Below are 26836 nucleotides of genomic sequence, written 5' to 3'. Positions count from 1 at the left end.
CTGAGCTTTTAGGGAAATTGTTTTTGTTTGTTCTTTCAAGCATTTCAATTCAACAAACACTTTGTATGGCTGTAATATTCTGCATGGCTTCAGGTGTTGGAAACCTATGCAACATCTACCCTCTTCGACATGGTTCCCCACTGAATGCCTCAGTGGTAATCAAGAATAAAATTGAGTAATCCTGACACAAAATCTTGTGTCCTTCTACCATTCATCTGCCCCTGGTAGTCTTGACCTGGCTGTGGAGGCTCTGAGGCGTGCTGAAGCAGTTTACTGGGGTTATTGTTTCTGATTGACAGGACATGCTGTTTGTTGACGGAATGACATCGTGGTGCAGAGTTAGGGCAGGGAGGTCATTCAGCATGGTGGGATTTCAGACAGCCAGATGGTTCAGAGGGAGTCCAAGGAGGTCTAGGCTAAAAAGGGGTTTTTGAATTATTTTCAAAGCGGAATCTGTTGGTATGAGGTGACAAGGAGTGAAAAGGAAAGAAAAATAGATAAAGGTAATGGGGTGGGAGGTGGTATTATAAAGTAGTGTTTTAGAATTTTATACAGTTTTCACTACTTTTCTATTCTCATGAAAAGCCTCAAGTCTACTTTCATTTTGTTTTGTTTTCGCTTTGGCTGATGGTGGATATTAATTAGCCTTCATTTTCTTCCATAATGGAGAATATAATCTTATTCAGCCATTAAAAGTGACAGCGATTTTATACACTTGTTCAAACCTTTAAAGTACTTGTATGTAGCCCAGGTGATAGGGCATTTGCACCCAAGAATTCCTTTTTTTTTTTTTTTTTTAAAGATGTTATTTATTTATTCATGAGAGACACACGCAGAGAGGCAGAGACACAGGCAGAGGGAGAAGCAGGCTCCATGCAGGGACCCTGACATGGGACTTGATCCCGGGTCTCTAGGATCACGCCCTGAGCCGAAGGCAGGCCCCAAACCACGGAGCCACCCAGGGATCCCAGCACCCAAGAATTCCTAGTTATGACTTCTTCACCTTTGGTTTTCTTCTGTTTTACATCAGAACTCCTGCTCCCTGGGTGACTCCAGACCCTTAGGCATATTCTCATCGGTCTTGCATTCAAAATGAGGTCATGACATTCTGGGAATTAGAGGGCGCATATTCTGTACTTTCATTTCTACTGAGGCGAAGCCTCAGGTGGTGCTTTCTCAGGGCTGAGGTGAGGGCACAGAAGAGATAAATCACGAAGGGCCTTTCATTTATACCCACATGCCTTTCACCTTGTCATGTCCAAATTGGATTAATTTTTTTCCTCTGGTTAGTCACAGTCCTTGGAAAGAAAGATAATGCAGGCCCATGTTGTTTTATTTGGTCTTGAGGGAAAATTGGAAACATTAGCTTGATCCCAGGACTTTCTCAAGCTTTGTAACTGGGGGGTTGTGAGGTAGTAGGCCATCCAATAGGTATGATAGAACCGAGTTCACAACTCTGACATTTGCTGCAAGTGTAATCAGATCCTAGAAATGTGGAGAATTCTAGACCCGAGGATAAACGCTTTCAGAAATTATAATTTACTGAGAACCTGTTGGTGTAGGCTGTGATGGTTTTCCTCCCAGGGAAGAGCACAGGGTGAGGGAAGGTGAAGAGTGGATGTGAGCTTGGAGGGTCAATGAAATATTTGGCACCAGGCGACCAAGATGGGACAATTTTCTCCACCCCTAAGCTGTGTAGTCTTTGAGAAGACTTTGTATCTTGGATTGTTCCACCTGTACCCTTCCTCCCATGTTGTATTGTTTATGTGTCAACTTTATTGAATCTCCTTTTACACAGTAGGACCAGGACTTCTGAGATAGTGAACAGCTCTGTCGTGTAATGGACTTTCAGTGAGCACTTATTAATTAATAATGTTATTAAGAAAAATAAACTAATTTTAAACTAAAATTTAAAACTAATTTAAATTTAATTTTCGTTATAATTTTTGATATCAAAGGAAAGGCAGCTGGGTAAATGGATATTTCCAGGTACTTTTTTGCAGTAACAGTTCTGTGTCTTCTTGAGGGGTTGGATACAAGGCAGGCCTTACTTTATTGTGATGTAGGACTGTCCAGTAGAACTTTCTGCAGTGGTAGAAATGTGCTGTTATATCTATACTTTCTGATATGGTAACCACCAACTGTATAAAGCTATTGATCACTTGAAATGTGGTGAGACTAAGAAATGGAATTATTAATTGTATTTCATTTTAATTAATCTAAATATAAATTTAAGAAGCCATAGTGGGCTAGTGGCTTTCCAAATCGGAAAGCATAGTTTTGAATAGAAGGATTTACACCAAAATTCAGGTATTTTGTAAACCAACAGTAATAAATTAAATGCAATACTACGGGGCTGTGGATCTAAGTAGCGCTGTGCATTTTCTGTAAAATTATTCTTTGTGTAGATTTTTTTAAACAGCTGATTAAATGCGTTTGGATCTTCCATAGTATGAAGATACCTGTTTTGAATTCCTATTTTTTATTGTATGCCTAGAATCTATGCTACCTCGACAGTGCTTATTTAGGTATCACCACATTCTTGTGTAGCTGTTCCAAGATTTTTGTCAGAGTGTGCTCAGAAAACACTGGTAAACATGATTACAAATGTTTATTTCCTATGTGGCAGATTTTAATGATTGCCAGATATGGGGAGTTTGTGATCAGATGTGTGAAGACCGAATTGGCCATCATCAGTGCCGCTGTGCGGAAGGATATGTCTTGGAGCATCAGCGGCATTGCAAAGCTAATACTTCCTGTAAGTAAATTAAGAGTACTTGCTCTATTCCTGAACTGGAAACTTACAGCTAATATCCTCCTTCCATAGTAGATGACATAAGAAATACCAGAATTTATGTGGATAGTAGGGTTTTATCATCACAAATTAGGAGCGGCCTTGCTGCCAGAAGAATGGGTCCACATTAATTTTGTATTTTGCTTATTAGGGACAAATTTATTAATTATGACCATTAGTCATTTGTTTTAAATTGGCAGTTTGTTTACTTTTTGTCTGAGCTTTTGTGTTATCTACCACATTTAATTGTGGAATGTATTTTTTTGGATTACTTGGACATTTACATTTTAATTAATCTACCTACCACAAATGTGGGTGACAAGTACCTATAAAAATGATTTTGGCATTTTTTATGAAAAATTTAGGAGTGATTCAAAATGGACCTATGAAATTTGGATTGGAATTTTGGGGAATGCCCTCATTCTGGGCATTTTGTTGGAGTCAATCTAAGTCTAAGTACTGTAGTACAGATTGGGAAAAATCTGTTAAAAGATCATGCCCCCCTCCCCTCCATTTTTGTCACCATGCATTTTTGAATAAGATCTTTGTTTTTTTTTTCCCAATTGTTTTTTTCAAACGTAGTCTGGAAGTTCCTTTGGCCTTCTGAAATTTATCTGCTCGTAGAATTGATGAATTGCCCATTTCCAAGTTATTTTTTTGTAGAAATATCTGATTTGCTGTTTACTGACTTTGGTACAGCTGATTATTAACAATTGTATTTATTTTTGAAAGGATAATAAAGTAATATGTTCAAAAATTTTAAATTATAAAAATGTCTTTCTCCATGTCAGTTCTTCTCTGCCCCGTCTCCAATTCCCTGTCCCATGGATAATTATTGTTTATTTTAATTCTAGAGATTGTTAAATACATAAATAAGAATGTATAAATATAGGTATCTAATTCTGTTTTTACAGATCATGGGAGTAAACTATATGTACAGCTGCATTTTGCTATCAATGTGTATCTTTAAAGAGTCCTCTTCCTCATTCTTTTTGTTTTTTCTGGTGGCATAATATTCAATTTTTGGATGCATATTATTTATTTAACTGATGCCCCACTCATGGGCTTTATGTCATTTTTTTTTATCCTTTGCTATTGCAAACAAGACTGTGATGAAAACCTTGATATTCATGTATCATTTTGCATGCTTGTGAATATGTAGGTAAAACAGATTTAAATCCATCACTGCCATGTTTTTCAGAGTGATTTCCCAGTAATCCATAAAATATGTTCCGTGCTTTACCCAATCTGCAGTTGCTTAGTGAGGTGTCCATATCATAGAGGATTCTTGAAAATATCTGATGTATTCCTCGCAGTGTCACTGAAAGTGCATTGGACTAGCAGTCAGAACACTCGGCTTCTCGGTAGACTCTGCTCCAAACTTACTGTGATTTTGGACACTTCATCAAGCATCTTTGTGCCTCAGTTTGCTTATCTGTAAACTGAGTAGAATGACACCTATATGCCTGCCTCAGAAGTTTATTTTAAAAATCAAATAAGATAACATAGAAGAAGTATTTGAAAGGCAGGAAGCAAATCAGTTGTAAGTTTGCCTGAAAGGGTGATTGGCATATGTTTGTTCACTTGAAGGAGTGATAATGCCTTCCTTCTTCACATTTAGCTGAGCAAGCCTCCGTTATCTTCTCCAATGGTCGGGATTTGCTAATTGGTGACATTCATGGAAGGACCTTTTCGATACTGGTAGAGTCTCAAAATCATGGAGTGGCTGTGGGTGTGGATTTTCACTATCACCTACAGAGAGTCTTTTGGACTGACACCGTGCAAGATAAGGTAAATAGAAATTTCAGGAGTGTAGCTTGGGAGCTGATAGAACCCCAAGCACAAAGTGTTGATAGTTTTTCATTTTTGGGGGAGTGGAAGGGAAAGTTCTTTTGTTTTCTAACAAAAAAGGCCCTTGAGATATTTTATGTTAATCAGCACCTTTTCCATGCTATACTATTACATGTGACCTATTAAACAAAGCAGTCTATTATATGGATTAGCCTTGAGCAACTTTTAATTTTATTCGAAATGGAGTCCAAAAGCCTAATTAAAAGAAATAGTAGACATTCTTTCAAAACTGGATAGATATTTGGTAGTAATTTTTGAAACTTGATCATTTAAAATGTAAAAAGTACTCTGCTTCTTTGGATGATAAAAATCAGATTTTACCTGCATCTTCTAAATGGAACTGTAATTGAAGATTGGGTAACAAATATTGATAGTATTGTGTTTAACAGCCAAAATTTCATTATGCTGTCTTATTTGGAAAGTGTGATAGATTTAATTTCAACTCTGAGTGATGCAACAGAGATTTTCAAAACATAAATTTTGGAGACTTCTAAAGAGTTATGGAATTTTATTTCTTCTTGCATTTCCATGTACTGTTAACAAAATTTTAATTCAATTAAGTGGTAACTTGCATAAAATTTCTAAAAACTGAGAATTTGGATTATTAAAATTTCTGATTTGATTACAGCTAAAAATGAAAACAAACCATCACCATCTCCTCCACAAAAAAATTCTACATTCATTAAACTTTTGATAGCTACCAAGAATTAGAAATGCAAGATTAAAGAAATCCAACTTTTTATATTTGCCTTACATATACTTTTAAAGAAACCCTTTTTCTCCCCAGTAACCCAGAATATTTTACAAGTCTCATTTTTTTTCTTTTTTTTAAAAAGATCTTATTTATTTATTCATGAAAGACAGAGAGAGAGAGAGAGAGAGTGAGAGAGAGAGAGGGAGGCAGAGACATAGGCAGATGGAGAAGCAGGCTCCATGCGGGAAGCCTGATGCGGGACTCAATCTCAGGACCCCAGGATCATGCCCTGAGCCAAAGGCAGACACTTAACCGCTGAGCTACCCAGGCATCTCATGGTTTTTTCTTTTTTTAATCTTGATGACTGGTTTTTACAACATAGATATACTGAATGAATATAGGAAAACAGTGCCCACGGTTATGTTTAAGTGTAATTTTGGGTTTTCTTTCAGGTTTTTTCAGTTGACATTAGTGGTTTCAGCATCCAAGAAGTCATTTCTCTTGATGATCCAGAGAATCTAGCTGTGGACTGGATTAACAATAAACTTTATTTGGTAGAGACCAAGGTCAACCGCATAGATATGGTAAATTTGGATGGAAGCCATCGGATTATCCTTATAACTGGAAACTTGGGGCATCCTAGAGGAATTGCTGTGGACCCAACTGTTGGGTAAGTAATGTGAAAAAAATACTGATTTCAGTATTTCTGAAGCTTTATTTCTCCCTAAAGGTAAAGCATCCACTGGGTTAATTAAAGGCTCATTCTGATTTCTTATAGGGTCTGTACACTAGAACATTTTATGTATTTTATGTCTCCATTCATATAAGCTTTAAAGCATATATCTATTGGTGTACTATATGAATATGTGAGTTTTGGGGGTGTGAATTTTATTTTTAGTGTTTGTCACATTTGCCTGGCTGAGAGACTGGACACTGTGTTCTGATTCAGTCTAATGATGTTGTTACAACTGAACATTACTTTTGATTCACCATTATCATTCTAACATGAATTAGGTGCAAATTTTTTTAAAAAGGGGAAAGAAGATTGGAGCTATCCTTTTTAGCACTCATTTGTTATAAACTGGGATTAAGATGATAATGCTAATACCTCTTTACAAGTTCAGTGTTAATTACCCCACCAAGATTGATAATGCTCACCTGTCTCCAGGTGTAAATTTAAATTTTCCCCATGTCCACATTTGAGTGCAGTTATGTGAGACTTGACTTTCTCCTAGATTTTCAAAGTTGAGTCTTAAAATGCTTGTATGAACTTTAGGCTGCTGAAGGGTTGGTGAATGGTGATCATTCATTTCTACTTCATGATATCTTGGTGTCTTTCCTTGAAAATAATGGATATATTCTCTGGACTATGCCTTAGAATGGGGAATTAAGGAGGGAAATGGTTTGATAGCTTATTTCAAAATGTATTTGTAAGTTTTCCTGAGGGTAAAAAAGATAAGTAAAAGGCAGAGCCAGGGATCAGGGAAGAAAGTTAAGAAGATGGATATGAATTTTGAGGCTGCCCTATTGGTGCATTTTAATAGTTGCTATTTGGAGTTTTTGCCTCTCCTGATTGGCCCTCATATTCTCTGATGTTTTTCATTGTTGTTTTATACTCCTGTGCTTCTCTAATCAGCTACAGGAAATTTCCATTGATCCAAACACACAACCTAAAAATATATTTTCCAGATAAACTTGTAAAATAACTGACTTTCATCTTTTGTTTGTCTTCTGTAGTTATTTATTTTTCTCAGATTGGGAGAGCCTTTCTGGGGAACCGAAGCTGGAAAGGGCTTTCATGGATGGCACCAACCGTAAAGACTTGGTAAAAACAAAACTGGGATGGCCTGCTGGGATAACTCTGGATATAGTATCAAAGCGTGTTTACTGGGTTGACTGCCGTTTTGATTACATTGAGACTGTAACTTACGATGGAATTCAAAGGTAAGAAGTATTTTTTATGGCTTCATAAGTTTGGGAGAAAGTACATAAAATTTTTGGAGCAGGATTCAGAGGGACCAGAATTAAAATACTGCTTTGTTGGTTGACATTACATCTTGAATGTCTTTTGTGTTGATTTTTGTGTGAAGTGACATTTTTTTTTGAGGGGGTTGTTTTAAACTTTTTTTGTATTCCCTGATAATACTCATTATATATTACTTAGAGCATTTGTTCTTTGATTTCTCCTCTATAACTGCTCCGCAACTCCTAGATGAAGCACATTATTTTCATTAATTTTTGAGTCTATTTTTCTGGTTCCCTTATGGTTTGTTTCCAAAGATTACTTTATCTTTTACCTTACTAATTTTCCCTCAGTGAAAATAAGTTTTATTATTTATTTAACATTATCTTGTGGGAATTAATTGGACTTCACTCTACCCCTATGTAGTTCAAATTTCAAAGAGAAATTCTGACTTGTATTTTTACCTGATATATTTCAAAGATACTCAGAATATTTGAACATAAAATATGGCATACTTTTTATTTCATCTTCTTAGTTGATGACAGTTAACTCTAAGTTAAACTGTTAACTATTTTAGTTTCTCTGCTTTTGAAGTTTTCAAAAATCGGTTAAAATACGGTTTTAAATTTGTCAAAACTGCTCTTTGTGGATTCAGCAAATAAGCTGGCTGATTTAATTATTCCAAATGACTTGACTTTGTTTTCTCGATGAAGGACTATTATAGTTTTGTTTTCTCCTTTATCTCTATTTTGTAGAGGATTTTGTAAGGATAGTATCAGTTTGCCACTGGATTTCATATTCTTAGAACAATCTCTACTTAGTTAAATAAAATGATTAAGTATTAAGACTATAATTTCTCATCATTTATACTGATTCCCATAATGAGAATATGATGAATTAATTTAATGAAAAAATCTTAATCAACCCAATAAGTCATTCAAAAACAATTGAGAAATTGCCTGAATTTTTTCTTTCATAGGTGTTTGACATTACATTAGTCTAAATATTTTTATGCTAAGATTAAAGTATAAAAACATAAAAATCAATGGAGTTTCAGAAATCTTTGAGTGCTTTGCAGGCTGTGAAGAAACATCAAAGAGCTATTAAAAAGCTCATGAGTACAGCTGAAATCATAAAGTCATTCCTATTGCTTTGCCAGCAGGTGGCATTCAGGGTTCTGGAATTTGCTAACTGGAAAAGAAAAACCATTCTCTAATTTTAATGTACCATGTCATTATTGAGTGTGTAAAGTTTGCACTAACTTGCCACCTTAGGTTTCTTCCCACTTCCCCCCATTTTTGGTGTATTTCCCAGCCTTAGTATCTTCAGTTCTTTTTTTAGAGTACTATTGTGCTTTTTAGTTTTCAGTGTTTTTAAGATTTTTCTTTAAAGTTTTCCTGTTTTGCAAAGAGGAAAAAAAAAATGAGTTTTCCCTCCTCCTCTACCTCACTTTCTTTGTGTGACGTGTGTGGATGATCATTTATGTAGAAGTAGCTATGGCAGACACTGTTGATTTCTTTCCCTTGCTTGGCACCTTTTACTTCTTTTTCTTCCATTTAAGCAGCTCTGACCGCCCCGTGCCTCCACTTAACAAGTATGATGAGCAGACAGTTTTATGAAGCAGAGGTATAGTAGTGGTAGCACTACTTTTTGATTTCCCAAAGCGAAATAGGTCTGTATGTTTGCTAGAGGTTGAATTGTTCTCATTATCCTGCTCCCTGATTGCTGAGAAAAAGATAATGGTGCAGTGTGAAGTAGGTTTAAGGTATCTGATCTGCTACCACATTTGCATTCCCGTGTTACACTCTTTCACATATGCATTACAAAATGATACTTCTCATCTTAGCCCCTTTTTTTTTGTGGGGCAAACTTAATAGAATTGAGAAGCATGTAAGAAAACAGTAATTTTTCAAAAAATCCGGAACAAACTGGGGCTGGGACTGGAATTTTATTTTCAAGGGTCTTTCTCAAGAGACAAATGAAAATCCTTCTATCAAATGTAGGTCGAATTATACCCACATCTTAAAATGTGTTTTTCTATATATTTCATTTTTGTAAACAAGAAATTACTTAGCTTTTCAGGCATTTACTCAAACTAATTCCACCTTTAATCAAAATGAAGGCAAACAAAAAAATTTTAATACACATCTTTTATAACAGGAAGACAGTAATCCATGGAGGCTCACTCATTCCTCATCCCTTTGGAATAAGCTTGTTTGAAGATCGTGTATTCTTTACTGATTGGACAAAGATGGCTGTAATGAAGGCAAACAAGTTCACAGAAACCAGTCCACAGGAGTACCACCAGACTTCCCTGAGGCCCTTTGGAGTGACTGTTTACCATTCCCTCAGGCAGCCCTATGGTATGCCCCAGAACAATGGAAACCCTGCTCAGTTTGGCCTTGGTAGAAAGATTTTCTCAATGCTATGGAAGTTAATGACTTGTGATCTCATGAGATTTGGGTGGCAGTTTCAAATATATGATGGATTATCTAGAGAGTTAAATGCTCTGAAACTGCTCTGTGGATCATGGGGCCTTCTGAAAAAATTGATGTATTTCAGAGTTAAAATGCCAAATCTACAAGAAACTTAAGAGATGTATGTTACAGATATATTTAATGGCACCTGCAATGTGCCCTTAAATGTTGAGATTAAGAAACCACAAACAAACAAAACCAAAATATATATCCTCATTCTCCTACGAGAAAACTTATATTCAGTCCTTTAATATTAAAGTTGAGAAAACTGAGGCCTAGAAGGAGGAACTAACATGCCTAAGTGTTGACTTGAGATTTTAAGATAGTGTCAGAGCCAATTTCCTTTTCTTCTCCATTGTACATGTATGACACCTGTTATTTGGTTTGTTTTGGGTCTGTCATAGGCCAATGGGGTTTGGTGTCTCATGGGCTGGTCACTTATCAAAGAAAAGAAATATTTTGACTTAGACACCATTTAGTCTTCTGTTATATTATAGTAAGTAGGGTTTGTGTTTCAAGGTTTTAAATTGTCAGGACTATTGTGACTGTATATGGCTCCTTTCTGTATTTGCTTGTGAAAAAAGGAAAGAAATATGATGAACTGTATTGATAGAAAGTTTAATATCAGTGAACAGTAATTCAAGGAAAAGCAGATTTTTACTTAAACTCCCACATTAAGTGGTGGGTCTGACTTTAGGATGGAGCAAGACTATAAAAAAATCAGGTTGATTATTTTTTTTTAGAGAGAGAGCTAGCACAAGTGAGGAGAAGAGGGAGAGAGAATATTTCAGTTTTTATTTTTGTTTTTTTTAAGATTTTTAAATTTATTAATGAGAGAGAGAGAGACAGAGAGAGAGAGAGAGAGAGAGAGAGAGAGAGGCACAGACACAGGCAGAGGGAGAAGCAGGCTCCATGTAGGAGCCCAAGGTGGGACTCGATCCCGGGACTCCAGGATCATGCCCTGGGCTGAAGGCGGCGCTAAACCGCTGAGCCACCGGGGCTGCCCTATTTCAATTTTTTAAAAAGATTTTATTTATTTGAGAGAGAGAAAAAGCACAAACAGGGGGAGCAATACAGGGAGAGGGCAGAAGCAGACTCTCTGCTGAGTAGGGAGCCCGACCCAGGGCTTGATCCCAGGACCCTGAGATCATGATATGAGCTGAAGGTAGATGCTTAACCAGCTGAGCCACCCAGGTGCCCCGATTTTTTTTTAAACAAAAAACCAGCCCCTAGAACTGATACATTCATATGAATATCCCTCAATGTAGTCATCCTGGGATAACATATACCGAAGCTGAAAATCTGTACTACATCTGAAAACATTTTGGAAATCTCTGTTTGGAATAATCCATTCATGAGCTACCAACTTCTTATTTGCCTTTGACTGAAAATAATATCCAATTATTTTATCATCCAAATTATTTTTTTTGTTGTTTCCCCAAATCAATCCCCCTGAGAAGGTAAAGAGACATTTATTTATTTATTTATTTATTTATTGTAAAGAGACTATTTTAAAGAATAATTCAAAAGCTAAGAAGATAATTTTCAAAGCAGATATGACCTTTTTGTGACAGGCTTGTGCACAGTGATGTTTTGAGTCTCAGCTTTGAGAATGGGTTTTGGAAATATAGTCTGGTTTGTACTGCAAGCTTGGCTTCTCGTTTAGCTGCTGAATAATCTTGGGCAAGTTGAGTTAACCTTCTGGAGCTTGATTTCCTCTTTTATAAAATTGAGATAATAATAATAATAATTAGCTCTTGATTCTAAGTTGGCTTACTTAAAAAAGCATGCATCCTGTGAGTTATAGTTACTGTTATATCTTACGAATGGTCAAAATAACACTCAAGTTTTTTTTTTTTTTTAAATATTCAAGTTTTTTAAGGGGAGGCAGTTATTTCATAGTCACTGAGGCTAGCAGACATAGTTAACTTGGGGAGAAGTTATGTAGCTGCGGGAGTACTTTGTTGCCACTACCTGTTAGAGGGTAGGTAGGAGAGTCAGAGCAGCTAAATGTGGGTGTATACAGCATCAACCAGCAGTGGTTTTTCTGAGTTCCAAGCCCATTATTTTGTTTCACTTAGATGGCTCAAAGTGGTTTCACATTCTTGGATAATCATACATTTCTAATTGAGCTTTAACCCTGTGTATTTTTTCCTCTAGTTAGCAATCCATGCAGAGATAACAATGGGGGCTGTGAACACGTCTGTGTCCTCAGCCACAGGACAGATAATGATGGTTTGGGTTACCGCTGCAGGTGCACACTTGGCTTCAGCCTGGATGTGGATAACCGCCACTGCGTTGGTAAGAAATTGCTTTGGGGTGTCTTTCTGGCAGGCAGCTTAGGGGTATGTGCTGCTTTTGGACTGGGCCAGCTTCCTGTCCTACTCCTCCATGGTGAATAAGCGTTTGGTAGCTATGCAGCATCTTTCTCAGTAGGCACCCCTCCCTTTACACACAGAACTGCGTGAGTTTGAAGGTGTCAATTCCTGTTCTTTGGTCTTTCCTTTAATTGCACATCTAGGGTTTCCTTGGGTTCCCTTCCCCTTTTCTTCCTGAAATATTTTGTCTCCTTATAAAATTATGCTTTTGAAATTCCATACAATTTAATTTTGACGTTCTTTGCTCTGTATACCTTTGCCACTTTAGATGTTAATGCTAACTTTATTGGGAAGTACTTTCCACCACGTCTGTTGCCCTGACCTAGATGGCTGCCTTGGCCCCTTGAGGGGGGTGGTTGTCCCTCCATCCCACTTGTCTTTATTGCTGTGTCCCAAAGCAAACTTTGCTGGGGCGGCTCATTTCCTCCCTCATCTAGCTTTTCACTTTTCAGTTCAGATTTTCTCTTTGTATTTCCCTGTGCTCTGGGATTCAATGATTCTCTCAAACACTTTTCTGCCTCTTTGGCTGCCTACACATCTATTTATAAGCAGGCTATTGCCGCGCCTCAGCTTATGAGGCAGTGCACTCTCCTGCAATATTTGATTCTCCTTTCTTCCCCTTGAAAACTCTCCTTTTTTATTTTTATTTTATTTTTTAGTATTTTATTTATTTATTCTTGAGAGACAGAGAGAGAGAGAGAGAGAGAGAGAGAGAGGCAGAGACACAGGCAGAGGGAGGAGCAGGCTCCAGGCAGGGAGCCCAAAGTGGGACTTGATCCCCAGACTCCAGGATCATGCCCTGGGTGGAAGGCGGCGCTAAACCGCTGAGCCACCTGGGCTGCCTGAAAACTCTCCTTTTTTAATGTCTTTGACAAATTCTGGCTCCCCGGATGGTGCTGCTTCCGGCATAGTATGTAAATTCTCTAATTCTAACTGAAACAAATTTGTTAACTTTGTAGGTAATCCTAAATTCAGGTAAAAATCACCCTCATTCAAAAAAAAATGTGTTTCTATTATAGTATTGACACTATATTGCTCTTAAACTACTGCAATTTTTATCTTTGTCTTCGGTATACCTCGTCCATTTCTCTCTTCTAATTTTTTGATGTCCTGTTACTGTCTCCTTTGATTTTAAAATCACTCTTTTTTTTTCTGTTTCCTCTGTTTTCCCTCTCGCCTCTCATCTTTCCCTCCTTTATTTATTTCTAAAGAACTTACCTGGTCACTGGTCTTAATACCTTCAAAACTGCAGTGGGATTCTTGGTTAGATCTCCATACAAAAGTTAATCCAAATCAAGAACTGTGATGGAATTACTATGCAGTGCAGTTAATAGTACTTTAGAATTCAGCATAGGGACCATGTTTTATATAAATAAATCTTAAGGATAAATTTCTTGAGAAGTAAGATTCTAATAGTTGTATCACCCTCATAGCTGCTTATCTTTTTTTCCTCTCTTCTTGTTATTTCCAATTATGTTTTCCACAGATCTGTTTTTTCTGTTTATTTCAGAATTATAAAATGTGCTTTATGGATGTATAAATAGTTTCTCTGGAATTGAGAGAGAACAAGAACCAGGCTGTGGCCAACGGTGCTGTGTTTTTCTTCCAACAGCTGTTAAGCAATTCCTGATCTTTTCATCTGAAGTCGCTGTTCGTGGCATCCCATTCAACCTGTCTACCCAGGAAGATGTCATAGTTCCAGTGACAGGAAATCCTTCTTTCTTTGTTGGGATTGATTTTGATGCGAAGGAGAACACTATCTTTTTTTCAGATACATCAAAAGACATGATCTTTAAACAAAATATCAATGGCACAGGTGAGAATACATTAAAAAAGATGTCTTTTGCATGTGTTGTCCATCTTTTACTAATAATGCTAATAATTTGCTCAGTAGAACTTACTTAGCTTACTAAATGCTTTTAGTTCAGGAAAAGAAATCTATTACTCTTCTCATGACTTAAGTTATAATAAACACTTCCTTTCTTTAAGAGTGTATTTTTAACAATGAGAAATGTTGACATAAAAGAAGTTGACATTTCATAAAAGTAAGGTCAGGTGTATGAAAGTCAGTGAGGGGTTGATTGGCTAGAGGCTGTTCCTGATATACAAGCAGCCAGATGACCTCTCCTGAGGGGGGCTGGGCTTGAAATAATAATAATAAAAAACCCATGAATTATATGGAAATATGGATTTACTATAAGTTTTCAGTTGATTGGGATTCTGTTAAATCTTCATAATCAACACAGAAAGATAAATTACGGCCAGTCACACTTTACTGCTGGGTACTTTATTGGATGATGGCATAACTCAGTATTTTCATTTTATAACTCACTGGAGAATTCTACCAGACATTGAAAGAAGAATTAATACTCATCCTTTTCAAACCCTTCCAAAATATTGAGGAGGGAGGAATACTTCCAAAGTCATTCTATGTAGCCAACAGCACTTTGATACCAAAACCAGATAAGGATACCATGAGAAAAGGAAACTATACACCAGTGCCTCTGATAAATATTGATGCAAGAATTCTCACCAAAATATTGCAAACAGAATTCAAGAACACATTAAAAGCATTATACACTATGACCAAGTGGGATTTATCCCTGGGATGTTAGGGTGGTTCAATATATGTAAATCAATAAATGTAATACATCACATCAGTAAAATGAAAGATAAAATCACATGATCATCTCAGTAGATGCAGGAAAAGCATTTGACAAAATAAAACATACTTTCATAAAAAGTCTTAATGGAGTGGGTATAGAAGAAACATACCTCATGTACAAAAAGGCCATGTAGAAACGACAGACAGCTAACATTATACTTAATGGAGAGAAATTGAAGGCATGTCCGCTAAGATCAAGAACCTTTTGTCACCACTCCTATTCAGTATAGTATTGGAAGTCCTAGTTTGAGTGATTAAGCAAGACAAAGACGTAAAAGGCATCCAAATCAGAAAAGAAGAAATAAAAAGGTAGTTATTTGCTGATGATATGATCCTATATATGTAGAAAATCCCAAAGAATCAGTCAAAAACTGTTGGAATTAATAATTTCAGTAAAGTGGCAGGACACAATCAACATATACAAAATTCAGTTGCCTTCTTTTACACTGATGATGAAGCATCCAAAAAAGACATTAAGAAAACCATTCCATTCACAATAGCATCAAAAACAATAAAATACTTAGAAATAACTTTAATCGATGAAGTGGAAGATCTGTACAATGAAAACCACAAAATTTAGATGAAAGAAATTGAAGAAGACACAAACAAATGGAAATACAGCCTATGTTCATGGACTGAAAGAATTAATATTGTTAAAATGGTCATACTACCCAAAGTTGTCTGCAGATTTAGTGCAATCCCCATCAAATTACCAAAGGCATTTGTCATGGAAATAGAAGAAACAATCCTAAAATTTGTATGGAACCACAAAAGACCCTGAATAGCCAAACCAATCCTGAAGAAACAGAACAAGGTAAGAGATATCATACTTCCAGATTTCAAACTATACTACAAAGCCAGGGTAATAATAACAGTATGATATGGGCACAAAAATAGACACATTGTGGAACAGTGGGACAAAATAGCCTAAGTAGACCCCAGCATATATAGTCAACTAATATTTGAGGGGAGATCCAAGAATAACCAATCATAAAATGATAGTTTCTTCAACAAATGGTGTTGGGAATACTGGAGAAACCCATGTAATTAAATGAAATTGGACCCCTATTTCACATAAGTCACAAAAAAATTAACCAAAATAGAGCAAAGACTTAAAAACTGATACCTGATACCATAAAACTCCCAGAAAAAAATGTTGGGAAAAAGTTCATCAAAGTTGGTCTTAGAAATAAATGTTTGTGTATGATGTCAAGTACAAACAACAACAAAAATCAACAAATGGAACTACATCAAACTCCAAAGCTTCTGCACAGCAAAATAAACAACAAAATGAAAAAACCTACAGAATGAGAAAAGATATTTGCAAACTACATATTGAATTAGGGGGTTAATATCCAAAATATATAAAGAACTCAGTCTAGCTCAACAGCAACAACGACAACAACAAAAATCTAATTAAAAAGTGGACAGAAGAGCCAAATAGACATTTTCTCAGATGGACATCAAAATGACCTACAGATGCATGAAAAGATGCTCAACATCACTAATCATTAGGGAAATGCAAATCAAAACTACAATAAGATATCACCTGATACCAGTCAGAATGGCTAATAGCAAAAAAGACAAGAAATAACAAGTGTTGATGAGGATGTGGAGGAAAGGGAACCTAGATGCTCTATTGGTAGGAATGTAAATTAGTTTAGCCAATGTGGAAAATAGTTTGAATTTCCTCAAAAGGCTAAAAATAGAAATACCATATGATCCAGTAATTCCACTACTGATTTTGCCTAAAGAAAATGAAAACATTTTTTGGGAAAGATAAATGCACCTCTATTTGTTGCAGCCTTATTTACAAATAGTCACATTATGGAAACAGGCCAAGTGAATGGATAAAGATGATGTGATATATATATATATATATATATATATATATATATATATGTATATATGTATGTATATATATGTGTGTATATATATATGTATATATATATGTATATATATGTGTATATATATATATATACAGTAGAATAATATTCAGCCATAAATAAGAATGGCATCATGTGATTTGCAACAACATGGTTAGAGCTAGAGAGTGTACTGCTAGATGAAATAAGCCAGGCAGAGAAAGACAAATACCTTATGATTTGCTGATGTGGAATTTAAGAAACAAATGAACAAAGGAAAAAAGAAAGAGACAAAGTAGAAAAGAGACTCTAAGTATAGAAAACAAATTGATGGTTACCAAAGGGGAGATGAGTGGAGGGATTAAGAGTACCCTTATTTAGATGAGCACTGAGTAATAAAATTGTTGAATCACTATATTGTACATGTGGAACAAATACAACACTGTATGTTGACTATACTGTATTTAAAATTTTTAAAAATCCATCTTCCAGTTCCCTTTTCTTTGGATTCCTTTTTCCTTTTTTGTTTCAACTTTTTTCATGATGGAAGCTTTCTTCAAATTTCTGTGATTCTTGTTTACTATTAAGGGCAAGGCTGTAAAAGCTACCAGAAGGTCTGTCTGTAGGTATAGCCTCATCAACTAGTGAACTTCAGGTGATGAGGCAGCCTTTCTGTTGGAGAGCTCCCAAACATTGATATTAGTAAATCTTTTTCTAGAGATAGCCATTTGTCCTTAGTTGATGTCTCCATTCTCCTTGGTTTGGGGAGTAAGAGGTGGTGAGGATAGCTTGCTGTCTGTTTTCCAGGAGAAGTTCAGAGGATAGGGGCTGAGGACCTTTCAGTACCTGAGTCGCACAATCCCCCTATATTCACTTCTGTTCCATCCCAGCTTTCCCGTGTGCATTGTGGTGTTCTTGAGCCCACAGCGTCTCTGCATCAGTTCCTCCAGAGAAGAACATCTCTGTTAGAGGAGGTAGATGGAGGGGAGTGGCATAGATGGTTAGTATCTGGGAGGGGCCTGGTGGATTTATTGTTCCTGATACAAACCTTTAACCACCCCTTAGTTCCTTGCCTCTGTATTTTGCCTGGCATCTCTGAGAGCCAATATGCTGAGGCTTCTGTATGTGTGTTGAGGGGAGGGGCTTCCCTCTGCTGGCACTGAGTTGTAGCTTTCTCCTCCTACTTAGTGAGTTAATACCTGTCCAATCAATTTGTCTTCCAAACCACGGAAATCTCATATCCATTGTCCCTGGACTGTCATTTTGATAGACTTTGGAAGGAAGAGGAGAAAACGTGTGTGGTCAGTCTTCTATTTTGAACTAGAGTGCAACTTTTCTGGGGACTAGAGTTAGGTCCATTGAGCTTGGAGAACTCCAGTCAATATTAACTCTCACCAAAAAATAGTCTTGGGTTTCTGAGCCCCATGTAGGCTCAGTCTCCTACAGGCGTCCCACAGGTCATCCCCTTTCTGCTTTGTCAAACTGGAATGCTCATCATGCTTTTTGCCAATCTCAAGTCTACATGTTGAGCAAGTTATCTTTTAAAATACTCAATAGTCAGTGGTTAAGCTTTCTGTGCTTTGGTGAGGGAGGTATTACATTGCTGTTTTCCTGGGAGAGGAATAAGTGTCGGTGGGTACACATGTAGAAAATGAGTTGTCAGAAATCTAATTAAAGTCAAGATCAGCTGAATGAAGCTCTCAGAGAACTCAGATATGATCAGATCTTTCCTCCAAAAAGTACAACCCCCCGTCCAGTCCATGTGTCTCTCTAGTTACAGCTCTATCTCTCATTTCATGATTGGACTTCTTGAAAGATTGGTCTGCATATTCCTGCTCTCACTTCCACATTTGTACTTCTCACTTATTCTTCATTCCATCCCAGTCTCCTGTCAGTTGAAACCTGTCTCATCTCGATCACCTCCAATCTTGTTTCCTTCTCTTTCTTAGCCATTCTTTCTGGTCTTTACAGGTGTTTCCTTCTTTTGCCTGTTTCCTAAACAACCATGTTCCCTTGGTTCAACATTGGTTCTCTTCTTCTTTGTCATCTTCTGCATAACTTTGTGCCTTCTGTGTCTTAGATTACCATTTATGTAGTGATTTATAAATCAGTGTAGGGAGAGTTATGATAGGGCATTTACTGAATGATTTTCTTCCTAACCTGGGGAATGAGGGAAAGATCAGGGAAGGCTTTTTCAGGTGATGACAGAAATCTCCATCCAAGCTCTCAGAGGTTCAGACCCAAAATGCCAACTGCCTTTGGATATCTCACCATATAACCCGTAACTACCTCAAAACCAATAGGTCTAAGTGGATATCTGTACCCTATTTCTCACAGACCTCCTGCCTTAGTGTAGATCATGACCACACTCCCTTCCCCTCCTTCCCCCTTCCCCAATTCTCCCAGGATCTGGTGGTTACCTAAACTTCTCCCTTTCTTTTAGCCTCTATCATTAACTCATTAACTCCTGAAACGTGGAGTTCTCAGTCTGTCTCTCACTTTTAAGTCTTTGCTTTCCTATAGCACCCGATTCACCACTTTCTTTGAGAAACTTTTCTTCACCTCTTCCTTGCCATATGCTTCATTTGGAGTCTGTGTTTTACACCATTTTTTGCATCCCTCTATCATAACACCCATTACTGTTTCACTTTTGCCCCTTGGCCTAATTGCCTCCTCTTCTCTTTCCCAGTTCATTATAGATCCTTTGAAGGTAGTATCTACATTCTTTCAAGATGCTTCACTTTTCTATGACTTAATTTCCTCAGCTGCAAAATAGGGATATTAATAATACCTACTTGGTTGAACTACCGTAAAGATGGGTGAATCCATGTAAAGTTCTTGGACCAGTTTCTGGCTCGTAATAAGTATTCAATATAAGCTATTATTATTAATACTATTAGCAATATTATGTTTCCTAAGTATCTCATGGTGTCTAGCACATAGAGGAGTTTATTTTTATAATTCACTAAGTAAATGAATGGAAGAAGCACTAATATTGTTTTTCCTACTTTAAGAAAAGTGTTACTTTTTACTGTGACTCAGATTTTCTATAGCAAAAAAAGGAGAGAGGGGAAAAAGACATAAAAATTCACAAAGAGGAAAGTGGTCTTTTTTTCTCCTGTACCCAGTTCTGATTTTCTTTTGGTATCTTTGCTGGTCTTTTCAAAACGTCACAACTTTCAAGTTTTGAAAGACTGCTGAGAAGGTTGGGCCATCACACCGCAGAGATTCCCAAACCAGTCGTACCTGGTGGTGTCAGCTTATCAAAGCTGTCTGTGGGTGGTGTTTGTGAATATGTGAACTCAGGTATCTTGTCTTCAGATGTTCTGCAATGAGAAATTTTTTTCTGGAAGCTTGAACAAGGGAGTAAATGTAGGGCATACCGTTTCTGGTTCTGTTTATCAGAATCGTATCTGTTCCTTGAGATCCAACCTTTTGGGAATGGATAGATTCTAGGTTTATCTCATGTTGTTGCTCAGCAGTTTAGTGTTTTTTTTTTTTTTAAAGAATTCCATATGGGTTACTGAAATATGCTGTAACTCTGACACAATTTAAATATACAGTAGTATGCTTAGTTTAAACCTTGTCCATATTTCAACTTACAGGAAGAGAAATTCTCACTGCCAACAGAGTGGAAAGTGTTGAAAGTCTGACTTTTGACTGGATTTCAAAGAATCTCTATTGGACAGATGCTTCTTACCGGAGTATCAGTGTCATGAGGCTAGCTGATAAATCAAGACGTGCAATAATCCAGAATTTAAATAACCCCCGATCGATTGTAGTTCATCCTATTGCTGGGTAAGTGTGTTCATGTTTTCTGAAGAGCTTGAAACTATGTCTTTTAAAGTTATTGAAAAGTGATGCTGCGGTTATTTGGCAAGTTCAGCAAATATAAGATTGAACTATATAAATTGAAATCACCTTAAATTTTATCCCTTTAGCACAAGATCAGGTAATCACTTTATCTCCTTGAAAACACTTTCGCCTTAGTTTCAGCTTTCCCAGTCTTCACTGAAGTGTGGTTTTTTTTCACAATTGAAGAGGACCAACAATGTGATACAGGTTCAGTAGAAAAGAGTTGAATGTGCAGGGGAATTATCAGGAAAGGCTCAAATTCTTTCCCTGCTTTAATGTATTGATATAAAGCTTAGCAAAACTTGCTTAATCATTCGGTAGTTTTCAGAATAAAAAGTCTTTCAGACTACAGACTAAGTTTCATGTTTAACTATTCCATGATTGGTGGTGTCAGACAAGAAAGACAGAACAGTTTATACTTTTCCTTTTAGGTTCTTACCTTTCTTATTTAAATATGACTAATAGCTAATAGGTTTGTTTGGAACAAGTCTGAGCTGAGAAGTTGTATTTGAGTGGAATTTTAATAAAAATGAGTGGTAATTCACGAAAGCCTCATTCATGGAGGGCACATAGTAAACACTTTACATAATCTTGTCTAATTCAAAATCTGGTCTGTGAGCCAGGTTGATAGAATATCTGTTAAGCAACAGTTAGGATTCAAATTCCAGGCCTATGTGACTAAAAGGCTTTGTGTCTAAGAACACTGTATGCTGCCTCTAGATGGCGTTTATTTGGATTTAAATTTGCTCCCTGTGAAATAATGTAAGAAACATTTAAAAACTGGGGATTACTATTAATAAATATTACTGCCCTGTAGAGAGTTGATTTTCTAATGGATTTATCTTAAACTAAATCATTGGCATTTGGTTTTGAAAAGCTCTTAAGATTCCTTTCCTACTGACTCTTTCATTTAAAATAATTGAAGTCACATTTCAGAAAGTCATGATTTGGAAAAGACCAGTTTTAATTTCTAAGGCTCACAAGAAAGAAAAAAAAATTTTTTCCCTAGATTTTTCTTTTTGTCACTCCTCATAATAAAATAAACAAACAAACAAAACACACACACAACATTGCCTTGGGTAGAGATTGTATAAGAGTTATGTTGAGTTGGGTGCTTTCTTCATCAGAGATGAAATGCTTTCCTGCAAATTTATCAGTTCCTGGTGGAAGATTAAAGAACTTTCTAGTGTATCTGAGATGTTCAATCCAGAGAGGAAAGAGAGATTAAAATCTGTTTTCTTGCCCATAGTATATTATTATTATTTCATTTGAATAACTTTGGAGTATTTTTTTTAAAGATTTATTTACTTATTCATGAGACACACACACACACACACACACACACAGAGAGAGAGAGAGAGAGAGAGAGAGAGAGACATAGGCGGGGAGAGGCAGGCTCCCTGCAGAGAGCCTGATGCTGAACTTGATCCCAGATCCTGGGATCACACCTAGAGCTGAAGGCAGACACTCAACCACTGAGCCACCCAGGCATCCCTGGAGTATTTAAAATGTAACACAGAGGTGCTTGGCTGGGTCAGTTGGTGGAGTGTGTGACTTGATCTCGGGATTGTAGCTTTGAGCCCCATGTTGGGTATAAGCATTACTTAGGAAATAAAATCTTAAAATGAAACCTGAATTATGCCTTTCTAAAGAATCTACTTGGTGACAGTAGCTTTAGGTCCTCAGTCTAGGATAGTGGTTCTCTCCTGGATGCCCATTTTAATGCCATTTGTATTTGTGCCTTTGATTATATGTTGATAACTAAACTTTTAATTAAAAGTTAGATAAAAAAACAAAACAAAATAAGAGTTAAATCAGTTGTATACTCAATCTGCTTTTTTTTCTGCTTATTTTTTTTAAAGATTTTATTTATTTATTCATGAGAGACACACACAGAGATAGAGGCAGAGACACAGGCAGAGGGAGAAGCAGGCTCCATGCAGGGAGCCCAATGTGGGACTCGATCCCAGGACTCCAGGATCACGCCCTGGGCCGAAGGCAGGCACTAAACTGCTAAGCCACCCAGGGATCCCTCTCAATCTGCTTATTAAGCAGATTTTATCTGTAATTGTATAAGCCAAATAACATATACAGAAAATAAAATTAGTTGTAGCAAGTCTCTGGAGAATCTGAGTTTGTGCTAAATCTCTCCAAGTCATCTAATTTGTTCTAGTGTTAACATGTTTGATTTATTACCTCTTCTTTCTTTTTTTAGGTACATTTTCTTCACTGATTGGTTCCGTCCTGCTAAAATTATGAGAGCGTGGAGTGATGGGTCTAACCTTTTGCCTATAGTAAACACTACTCTTGGGTGGCCCAATGGGTTGGCCATTGATTGGGGGTAAGTAGGAATCATCCCAAATTACTGAGTTCCCGCTTACTATGGAACACTTATGAAACATTATGATGGAGTAAGGAAACTGGTACTACTTTCACTAAGATATTTTATTTCCCTATATCTGGGAGAAAAATACAGAATGATACAAGAACACAAAAAACACAAACATAGTTCGCCAACTTCTGCCTGGATGAAAACTAATGCATTCATGAATATTCTGTGGAAATTGATAGAGGAGGTAGAAGGCAGACCCAAATCCCATTAGAAGTAGGATAGGAATTTGATGAAGTTCAGGTCATGTGTAATTTTCATAGAGGGCACCTTAAGTATAGGAAATCTTTAGTGTCAATTAATCAACAAATGCATATTTGCATATATAAATTCTGGGAGAATTTTAAAGTGTATAACATAGAGTTCTCAGGAAATTAATGATCTATCTTGGAACATAAGAAAAGGTAATAGGATAAAAAGGCTTACAGACGTGAAATGGTTTATAGGAGAGACGAAAGAAATCTATTTTGCCTTTTGAACATGATTTTCTTAACTTGTGGACTTAACCAGGAGAAAAATAAAATAACTTGAAGATAACAACATTTTAAGTTTTCTAAGATAATTAATTAGAAATAGTTTCATGAAAGTACTGTATCTTTAGGGGGGAGCATAAAACTATTACATTTTCAATGAATATAATTTAATTTTTAAAAATTTTATTCAATAAATGTTTCAAATGAACATACCGTTTATGAATGCTCTCAGTGTAAAGGGTACATTACTAGTTTCTAGATAACAGATAACTAAGTGTTTTATCATTTTAGGGCTTTACGGTTGTACTGGATAGATGCCTTTTTTGATAAAATTGAGCACAGCACCTTTGATGGTTTAGACAGAAGAAACCTGGGCCATATACAACAGATGACACATCCATTTGGACTTACTGTCTTTGAAGGTATGCTTTGAAGCAATGAACGTGTATGTTGTTTTCATACTTCACAAATTGTTAACAGTAGACTCATCCTCATTTGCCAATCTCACACTTCCAGAAAAGTTGGTTACTTAAGGATACAAAAAAGGAAAATGGTGCTAATAGATGAAACATTTGATTTTTTGACTGAACATTTCATTTTTAGAGTAAATTTTTAGATGCTCTTTGGTAATAATTGACAACTTCTAGATATAGCATTTTATAGATTACACGTATTATAAAATTTAACTCCCCAAGTACTCTATTACATAAATATCCCACAAAGAAATAGTAAACTACTGCTTTTGTCATTTTTAAGAATAAAACAACAAGAGCATTCGTGGTAAGTTGTACTGTTTTGCTGCTCTCTATAAGAACATCCTCAAAATCCTTGTGGAAAAGCTATTACACATATTTATCAACTGCATAGTCACTGAATAGCTCTGAAGCTTTTTAGACACATGTTGGGTAACTGACACATTGTTATATAGAAATGTTAGAATATGGCTTGTGAAAAATAGCAAGATGTACTTGTTTTTCTTCATCAGCCTTTCCAATAGTTTAATGCTACTAGTATTAGTAGCATTGCTGGGGGCATGGAATTTTGGGAAACTACAGCCATAGTGATCACATATATCAGGTCCTGTCTTGAGTGCAGGCGTGGTATTTTGAGTTGAATTGCTGGGAATAAGAATGTAGCTTGGCACTGTGAAATAGATGGTTAGTTTTGTCTTGAAATTAAGGTTTCTGTGAATGATGGTGTAGCTTGTGCATTGCACAGAAGTGCCAGGCCAAGAGGGTGTGAGAGACAAAGTCTGTCCTGGTTCTGTTTGACAAACCATGTTTATTCCTGTTAGAGAAATGCCATTTTTGTGATTCCCCAAAGGCCCTGCCAATATGCCAGTTGTGTCCCTGCCTGAAACTTTCTACTTTCTAAAAGCCAGGTGCTTTTAAAGACTAGACACTGACGGTAAATCAAAGACTTTCTCCCCCACGTATAGTGTGGAATGAATAGCTAGTAAATATGCATGTTCTATCCTGCTGTCTGTTTATCTGTGGTGGAGTGCATGGTATTTAAAAATATTTAAAAAATGCTCTTGAAAGAGTAAGATTTTTGATGAGATGAATCAATTATAAATACTCATCCCTTCCTCTTTATGCCTTCCCATTTATTCACTCCCCTTTCATTAATGATGTCAGACAACCATTTGCTGTTATATCAGAATATTATAAGAACATTAAATTTTCACTACTCTTGAAGAAATGCTTTGAGATTGAATAAAAATGCAGTTTCAATACCTTTTTTTCGTCAGTATGAAAATAAGTTTAGTGCATACTCACGAGAGCAACACAATGTTCCACAAATAATAAGTTTCTCCCAGCACTCCCCTCAATGTGAATTTCTTATGGAAAATTCTCTGATTGCACAACAACATAGAAATCATCATTCTTTTCAATGAAAGACTAGATCTGCTTGGCTATCTGTGCACCACATGGGAGTGAAAGGTTTATTGAACTTCTTATCTATTTAAGTATAGTAAGATACCTTAGTGAGTGGTGGGACTCAGGCTAGATAAGATTTAGTAAGTCAGTGACTCATTAGTCATTGATTAGGTCACAGATAAGGAAAACTGGTCTAATGATAAAATTTGTGGCATTTTAGGCATTTTTGGTTAGCTGAGGATTTTAGTTAAAATGTCCTTTAAGAGAAAAATTCACTGATTCTATTCAAAATGTGTATGTTTACTTCCCTGCTTCAGTAGCTAGTGTAAAGTGAGCATGACTAAGTTTTTGAGGTTTAGAATCTTACAATGCCTTTCTATCTTACTATTTTGAACTTCGTGGAATATAACTACAGGTGTAGGGATAGGCATACTTCTGTGGATGATTTTTTGATCCCCACAGCTACAGTGAAAGTTCCTTCTTGCATTAGATCTGTACTTTCCCTTCTCAACAGCTTCCTATTAAAGTTGAGTGTGGGCAGCCCTGGTGGCTCAGCAGTTTAGCACTGCCTTCAGCCCAGGGTGTCATCCTGGAGACTTGGGACCGAGTCCCATGTCGGCTCCTGGCAGGGAGCCTGCTTCTCCCTCTGCCTGTTTCTCTGCCTCTCTCTGTGTTTCTTGTGAATGAATGAATGAATGAATGAATAAATAAATCTTGTAAAAAAGTAAAGTTGAGTGTTAAAAAAAATTAGTGTCCTCAGTTAAGACATAGGATATATAGAATGATTGATCTGGAAGGGAGCTTAAAGATTTAGTCTATTTCCTTAATTTTACCCAAAAAAGAGCCCTCTCACGGTTAAGTATTTGCCTGTAAGCACTCAGAAGTTTAGTCCTTTTGAGACAAGGAGTCAGTCATATGAGGTACATCTAATGCTCTATTGAATAATCCAAAATTTTATTTTTACCTGTGGAAGTCTAAATATAATTGCTATCAAATACCATCACAATCCTCCATGCACACCTGCCTGAACTGGAACCCTGGTATCATTAAATATATAGCCTTGTAAAGAGTCATTCCTAGAGAGTAACAAGTCACAGAAAATGATTACAGAAGCGTATTACAGATATTTATGGGAGAATCTTCTCACATTTGCGAGAAGTGTTACAAGTCTATCGCATTTCCCAAAGTAATTCACAAGTGAACTACGATGAAAATACTAATCACTGGTGTTTCTTCTTAGACCATGTGTTTTTTACTGACTGGAGACTGGGTGCTATCGTCCGAGTCAGGAAAACAGATGGTGGAGACATGAGGGTTATTCGAAGTGGTATCACTAATATAATGCACGTTAAGTCATATGATGCCAACACTCAGATTGGTAAGTGGGATTGCCACGTTCTATCATATGTTTATATTTATTTAACATGGTGGCTTCTTTTCTTTTCTCTTTAGTACTTAAGATTTAGTATAGCTCCTGATTGTTATATATTTCTACAACCCAGAGATTTAAATAATATAAAACTTAATATATTTTCTCTGCTCAACTCTGTTA

At 36.5% G+C, this 26836-nt stretch overlaps 1 protein-coding gene across 2 annotated transcripts in view; it reads left to right on the top strand.

The window, feature by feature from the left end:
• The window catches only part of LRP2 (LDL receptor related protein 2), a 197591-nt gene that overhangs the window by 66270 nt on the left and 104485 nt on the right, over positions 1 to 26836 (top strand). Inside the window, exons 10-20 of one of the 2 annotated variants that reach the window (XM_041774050.1) lie at positions 2630 to 2758; positions 4416 to 4585; positions 5792 to 6009; positions 7077 to 7283; positions 9463 to 9665; positions 11940 to 12080; positions 13770 to 13973; positions 20293 to 20485; positions 22758 to 22883; positions 23696 to 23826; positions 26525 to 26662. In XM_041774050.1, coding sequence (XP_041629984.1) covers positions 2630 to 2758; positions 4416 to 4585; positions 5792 to 6009; positions 7077 to 7283; positions 9463 to 9665; positions 11940 to 12080; positions 13770 to 13973; positions 20293 to 20485; positions 22758 to 22883; positions 23696 to 23826; positions 26525 to 26662 — 1860 coding nt within the window. Of the gene's footprint in view, positions 1 to 2629; positions 2759 to 4415; positions 4588 to 5791; positions 6010 to 7076; positions 7284 to 9462; positions 9666 to 11939; positions 12081 to 13769; positions 13974 to 20292; positions 20486 to 22757; positions 22884 to 23695; positions 23827 to 26524; positions 26663 to 26836 lie in introns of those variants that run through there. The other variant, XM_041774051.1, reaches the window with a different exon arrangement.

This window comes from Vulpes lagopus, chromosome 11, assembly GCF_018345385.1.
Source record: "Vulpes lagopus strain Blue_001 chromosome 11, ASM1834538v1, whole genome shotgun sequence".
In the NCBI taxonomy this organism is placed as follows: Eukaryota; Metazoa; Chordata; class Mammalia; order Carnivora; family Canidae; genus Vulpes; species Vulpes lagopus.
The sequence above is the reverse complement of the archived record's forward strand: the minus strand, read 5'-3'. Positions and strand labels throughout refer to the sequence as shown.